The sequence below is a fragment of the Rhinolophus hipposideros genome, assembly GCF_964194185.1.
Source record: "Rhinolophus hipposideros genome assembly, chromosome: 16".
In the NCBI taxonomy this organism is placed as follows: Eukaryota; Metazoa; Chordata; class Mammalia; order Chiroptera; family Rhinolophidae; genus Rhinolophus; species Rhinolophus hipposideros.
The window spans coordinates 17,956,894-17,964,053 of NC_138062.1; the positions used below are offsets into that span (position 1 = coordinate 17,956,894).

At 33.0% G+C, this 7,160-nt stretch overlaps 1 protein-coding gene across 9 annotated transcripts in view; it reads left to right on the forward strand.

Moving 5' to 3' along the window:
• GAB1 (GRB2 associated binding protein 1) overlaps nt 1-5,351 on the forward strand; it is a 113,938-nt gene extending 108,587 nt beyond the window's left edge. For 8 of the 9 annotated variants that reach the window (XM_081077741.1, XM_081077738.1, XM_081077740.1 and 5 more), the window contains 2 exons: nt 339-461; nt 2,686-5,247. In XM_081077741.1, the coding sequence (XP_080933867.1) occupies nt 339-461; nt 2,686-2,844 (282 nt within the window). In that variant the 3' untranslated portion in view covers nt 2,845-5,247. Of the gene's footprint in view, nt 1-338; nt 462-2,685 lie in introns of all 9 variants that reach the window. The other variant, XM_081077742.1, reaches the window with a different exon arrangement.
• The last annotated feature ends 1,809 nt before the right edge of the window (nt 5,352-7,160 follow it).

Sequence of the window (7,160 nt, forward strand, 5' to 3'; positions counted from 1 at the left end):
GTCATTAAGTACAGATATCATTTTAATAAAGTTCAAGTTGAGCTATGGCAACTAACTGGAGCTTGATGTCCCAGTCTTAGTTTGAACTTCTGAACTTAGTTTGAACTTAGTTTGACGTTTGAAACTCTTTTAGCTTGCTCTAAACGCAGTTTTAATCAATTTTTTAAACACTACTTATTTTCTCCTAATCCTAAAAGGTTATTTAATTTTCTGAGCAGACATTTCTTCAAGCTATGTCCTCTTTAAATAAATATTTAGGCTTTAGTAGATGGCAAGTGAGATAAGCAATATGTCTCGTGAATAATTTGGCAGTTGATTTTGTTGTATTGTACTTTCAGAATCTTTTTGGCAGTAACAGTCTTGATGGAGGAAGCAGCCCTATGATCAAGCCCAAAGGAGACAAGCAAGTGGAATATCTCGATCTAGATTTAGATTCTGGGAAATCCACACCACCACGTAAGGTAAGTGAAACCTCATTTAATAAATACAATTAGATCACATTTTAACCCTGAAGAATCATATCTCTCTTGGGGGAATTTTATTAGTCTGTTTAAGTTTATTAATGTCTGTTGCCTGATGCTATTTCATAAATCACAAGTAACCAAGTTATGGAGACTAAGAAATTAATTATTTTTCCTTTCTAATGCTTTCGAAGTCATATACTTTGTGCTGTTTTAGTGGTTACATTGTAATGCTTACTTAACAAATTCTAAAGTTAATTGTCATCTTTACTGTCTTTCCAATGTTAGCTCAAATTACTCCCCTTCTGTCTTTTGTGCTAGTTTTGTCCAAAATTTTAGTTTCTTTCCTCTAGTTAAACCCACAAATTAGACATTATTGGCAGTAGTATCCTTATTATATAGACAATATTTATTTACACTTCCCTGCATGATTGCCAATTTTTTTTTATTATTCCTTCTTGTATCTTAGACCTTCTTTCTCTAAGCATTTTTCATCCTCCTGAAATATATCCTTTAGAAGTTCCTTGGTGGAGGTATGTTAGTGGTAAATTCTTGGCATTTTCTTTAACTGAAATGTCTTTATTTTACCATCATTCTTGAAAGAAGAGTTTGAGTTCATAATTCTTGATTGACAGTAAGTTTCTCTCAACACTTAGATGATTCTACTCGCTATCTGGTTTCCATTGCTCCTGTTGAAAAGTATGCTGTCAATCTAATTACAATTCCTTTGTAGGTAATCTGGGTTTTCTGTCTCGCTGGTGGTATCATCTTTTCTTTATCTTTGGTATTCTGCAGGTTTACTACAATGTGTCTAGATATCTATAGATTTCCTTTTTTTTATATTGCTTGGTGGAAGTTGTACTATTTTTATTTCTGGATTCGAATTTTTATCAATTCTGGAAAAGTGTCATTATCTCGCTAAATATTACTTTTCCACTATTCTGTTTATTCTCTCCTTTGAGGTTTCTGATTAAACATTAGTTAGAATTTCTCATTCTATTTTTTGTACCTCTTACCACTCTTTCATGTTTTCTCCTACTGTCTCTTTGTGCTTACTTGGATAATTTCTTTAGCTTTGTCAACAAGTTCACTAATTCTCAACTCTTCTGTTTAACCCATTTGTATAATTTTTAATTTCATTATTTTTTATTTCTAAAATGAATTCCTGCCTGGGGTTTTTTTGTTTTTTTCAAATATGCTTAGCTGATTTGAATAGCTTCTTATTCCTTATTTTGTTCCTTTTAGTTTTATTTTTTAATTGCTTTAAACATATACATATATTTTTACAGTTTTATGTAATGATTTCAATATCTGAAGTCCTTAAAGATCTGAATCTGTGCTTATTGTTTTGCTAACTCACACTCTTGATGGCTTGCTTTCTTGTGTGGTTTATGTACTTTTATTGAGAATTCATTTTGCTGCGGCTCTCTATGGGAATCTTGCAGACCTAAATTTTCTTCAGACAGCATTTGCATTTGCTTCTTCTAGAAAGCAGGTGGTGCTACCACCCGAGAACCACCTCAGTTCCCTTCCGGGGCCCCTAGCATAACAGGACAGGGTCAGGTTCAGCGTGTCCTCCCCCCAGGGCCTCCTGAGTGCATTGCTGAGATGGACATTCACGTTAAACACAGCACTGCCTTGATCAGTTAGCAGCAATCTGCTCCCTCTCTGTTTCCCTTTCCTTGGGGATTTCCCCTACTTTTTAGTGAGCCCAGCAATGCATTAATAATTATATTTGTTTTAAGTTAACTAGTATCTAGTGGTATTTCAGGAGTAAGAGGGGCCGTCAGCCTATGTGAGTTGCCCTTATTGAAATAGTACTTTTCAAGAAACATTTCTTAACTCTGAAAGTAAGCACTGATACGTGTTCTCAGGACTTGAAAAGGTTAAGCTTAACTTAAGCTAAAGGCTAAAGGGAGAAGCAAGTTGTGTATCTTAAGATGAACCAGGTGTCCACTCTCACTACTTGTAATAATTTCCTCTGTAATGGGGAGCGTTAGTATGAACTCTGATATATAAGAATTTCACATTTAAGGAAAAACTGTGCAGTTAGGAGAGAGACAACATTGTTAAATTGAGGTAATGTTATTTTTTTGTGACCCAAATGAATTTCAAGAGTTATTCATAGTGCGAACGTGTCTGTGTTTTAAGACAGAATTTCACTCAGAAGCATTCCTTTATATGTGGAACTTTATGGGTGGTTTTTTTATTTGCTGTTTTTCAGCAAAAGAGCAGTGGCTCAGGAAGCAGTGTAGCAGATGAGAGAGTGGATTATGTTGTGGTTGACCAACAGAAGACCCTGGCTCTAAAGAGTACCCGAGAAGCCTGGACAGATGGGAGACAGTCCACAGAATCCGAAACACCAACCAAGAGTGTGAAATGAAAATAACGCTTGCTGTGTCTGAACAAAAGAGAACTGAATTGTAAAGATAAGTCCTGTTTGACTGAAGATGACTTGACACTTCTACTCTAGGTATATCCTCAACTGAGTAGAGTTGAAGTCAAAGGACCTTTCAGACATAGTCAAGCAATTTAGACTGTCAACGGTGCTTTGTGGTATCTGAACAATTCATAACGTGTAAATAATGTGGGAAAATACTATTGGTTAGCTCCCAGAGAAACATTTGTTCTGTAGTTAACACACTTGTAGTATTACTGTATTTATGCACTTTTTCATTTAAAACATTGGGGTATTCCCAAATGTACCTTAACACAATTCCTTTGGGAGTTCTTGTTTCTCCTCACACTACTCTATATAACAATACTAAGTTAACTAAGCTACTTTTATATTTGGAAATTACTCTTTAAACTGCAGTCTAATGTTAAGATGAAAAGTAGATTCACAATTTACCTTTCGATGTGAAACTTCAGGTGGTAATTTAAAACCACAGAGTATAGTTGGAATCAATCATTCATTGCCTTCCAGGATGCTAAGGATAATATATGTACTAGGTATTAGGACATAGTTCTCTGGCTCGTGTACAGTGAGTTCTCAATGGTGGAACTTTATTATATTTTGTTAATTACAGTGTTCTTGGTTCATTGAGTGAAGATTCTGCAGGGTAGGATCTTGCACCTTGGAAAGACTGAATAATTATACTATCAAGTAAGCCTGCAAATCACGGATGGCATGAGGTGATGATGTGCTCTCATACTTGTTAACATGTATTACACTTTACATTATTTGTAAAACGTAGTTTATATAACTAATCAGGTACGTACCAGGCACTGATGTGCTAATACACTGATCAGGTTTAGACTGAGCTTTAGTTGTGTTCTTGCTAGTCCTAATATTTGGTTTCCAATGTGGAATTAATGACACAGTTGACATTCACTGTTAGTTATAGCAACATACTGTGATTTTTCATTAGACTGTAATTCAGATTTATTGCTCTAAGAACGATTCTGTACTTTGACGCCATAGTGCCCTTTCTATGATTTTTTTAGACTTTACTTAATATTCTTCTTGGCCTTATATTTAAATCCCTATGCAATTAACATTTTATATCTGCATTTTTTTAAAAAAAAACATAGATGTTATATAAGGGATTCTCACATGTAGCACCTGTTGGCTTTTTCACTAAAAGAATTAAGGATTTTGTACTGTGATTTATACTCACTGCCCCAATTCAAGAAATATTGGAGCCTTGATATAATGTGAAATCTTATAGTCACGGACCTCTTCCTACCAGATTTCTGAAACCACCAGAGGAATCGTATCATTCTGCTTCACTTACAACATGGTCCTGTGACACGGTATCAAGACCACAAATTATACTGAGGCTACAATTATATTGATCTGTCTTGGCTTTGCTACGTAATTTAGAAAACAGATATAGTTTGTTAGTTTGTTTGTTTGTCTGTTTGTTTGTTTTTAACTAAATGACATGCAATCTCCTATGTATTGAATCGAGACCTACTAACAGTTTTTGGAGGGGGACATAGAGATAGGAATGCCCATAGCTGAGGCATAACTCCTTCTATTCAAACCTCTGTTGCCTGAGTTACACAGATGTGCCGATTTCTGGCCTCCTGCCTACAGTACTGTGCCTAATCAATGTAATGGGTATATTTCCCCAGTCCACAAACTAAAAATGTTCATAACAAGACGAATTGTAGATTAGTAACAGTTGATGCTTTTAAATGTTTGCTTCTTTTTAAACAAAAACTAAAACCCCGACGTGAATTTTGAGGTGAATTTTTAAATAAAAAAGATTGTCTGAGTTTGGCGTGCGCAAGCTATTTTATAATGAAACCACAAAATAAAATCTAAAATCATTGAACTGTGCCTAAACATTTAAAACACACAACACAGTTGATGTGTGACAGTACTAAATTGTGTTATGTGGAGGATGAACATATTTTGAGATTTAGAACACAACACTGAATATTTTATTAATTCAAAAATGGAAATCTTGTTTAAAGCTGCCTATCAGAAGAGTGAAACTCTAAGTGTAATTTCTCCTTTACTACAAGTTACTCGCCATTTTTTTATGTTCCGCAGCACTCTAATTTGTAGAAATGTTCCCATTGTACAAAGTAATTTGAGAATTGAAATGTATTAGGTGCAAAAGTAATTGTGGTTTAAAAGGTTAAAAATAAAGGCAAAAACTGCAATTACTTTTGCACCAACCTAATACTAAGCAGCTTGTTTCACACAATGAAATCACCTTTAACGTTGTATTAACAAATTAAAATAAGAGACAGTTTCTTATAGACCACTTTTTTCCAAACATTTTTTAGCACTAGGATCTTTTTTAAATAAAATTTTGTGTAATTCCAATACATAAAGCCTGAAAAGTTCATTTTATCAGTATAAATGTATTTTCAGTTCACATTTATATTTATTTATTTTAGTCCATTACTAAGAATAAAATCTCTGAATAACACAAATATAAAATTGGGGTTGTTGATAGTTGGTGAAAAACTTCAGCAGCCAATGTATTTTTATACCTTGTTTCATTTGTATATTATTAAGAAAATTTTGATTCACACAAACATAAGTAAGTGCAAACAATAACAGATTTTAAACACACATCTCAGGAGCTTTTTACTAATGAGAGATAGCCAAAGTTGTATTCCAAGGTTTATACAAAAATAACTTATCCTGGTTGTGGAAGTTAATACATAAGCAGTCTCCAGTATGGTAAAACCGAGGCATGCAACAAATTAGAATGTGCATTTTTATTAAGTTTTTTTAAATATGTACTTATAACAAAATTTGAATCAAACCCTTTTAATAGCCCTAATGATCTCCAAGAAGCTGAGTTTTGGCCAGGCCTGGGTTGAAAACCACTGGTTATCGATGTAACAGTTATGTTATACATCAGAAGTCTTTTTCTCCCCCTTGTTTGATGTTCTCTACCTTTTAGTCCTTATTTTGAAAAACTAAAATTTTATGAAGGTTTGAATACCAAAGCACAGTTCTGTTTTCAAAAATCAAACTTCAAACTTGAATAATATAAGCTATTTAACCCACAGAGGGTATCACTTAGTAAGCTAGCTATAAATGATAGTTTTATCTGCACTCTAGTTTATACATTTCCATCTTTATTTCTATCAGTACTATATAAGCTACTGTGAGTGGTTTAGAGAATTCGATAAAGGTACTATGAGTGTATTTATATATATATATATATATATATATATATATATATATATATGTATATATATACACACACACATATATGCACATATGTATATATATATGTGTATATATATATCATTATATTTGATCATAGACTAAATTTAATTTGATATAGGAGACTGCTATACTTATACATTAAGATCTTAAGTAATAATTTCTTCTGTACTCTTTAATTAATGAGGGTCACAATCTTCATAAATGAATTTAAACTGGAATTGAACCCCAGTGTGTTTCTTTTTTTACTAGTGGGAAGTTGTCTGAACTTTCCCCTTTTAGTGAAATCTGTGTTTTTTATATTTTGTTTAAACGTTCCCAAACACTAAAAGTGCCTCTTTATTTGGACCATTAAAAGTATTGGTATTAGTATTTTGAATCAATACAAAGTCTTTAGAATTTTAGAAACAATGAAACAGGCCCATTCTTCATATTCCTCTCTTTGGGTCATTTTGGTAGGCCTTGTCCTCCATTGTCAGATAAGCAGCAGGTCCGTGACAAGGATTGTACGTATGACCACATCAAGTGGATACACAGAGAAAGACATATCCCAGGATAAGAGTGATTGTTCATAACGTCTGATATTTGTAAATCTGTATAAAATTTAAAATACTGAAAACTGAGATGAAAAGCCATGGTATAAATGAATATCATAGACATCATGGACTTGATATAATGAAAAATCAATTGTCAGGTTGTGGAAATAATTGATTTCAGTCTGATTAAAAATATATAGTGCAGCTTGAAATAATTTAGTTTATCTTTTCTTCCATAGACTTATCTTTCTTTAGGTTTAATATAGTATCTGAGTTTCAACAAACTATTTAGCTTCTGCTTCCTTTACATAAAAACACATGGCTTTACGTGAGTTCTTGTAACCTAAATCAATAGTTGATAATCATCCCAAATTTTAACAGGAAAATCTTACGTGTAAATTTTAGTTCTCCCCTCTTGCACATCTTTTGTAAAGATCCAAATATAGATATTTTCTGCTACCAAATAAACTTTTCAAACAATTTGGTTTTAAGACCTAAGTAATCAATTTGGATACTGAAATT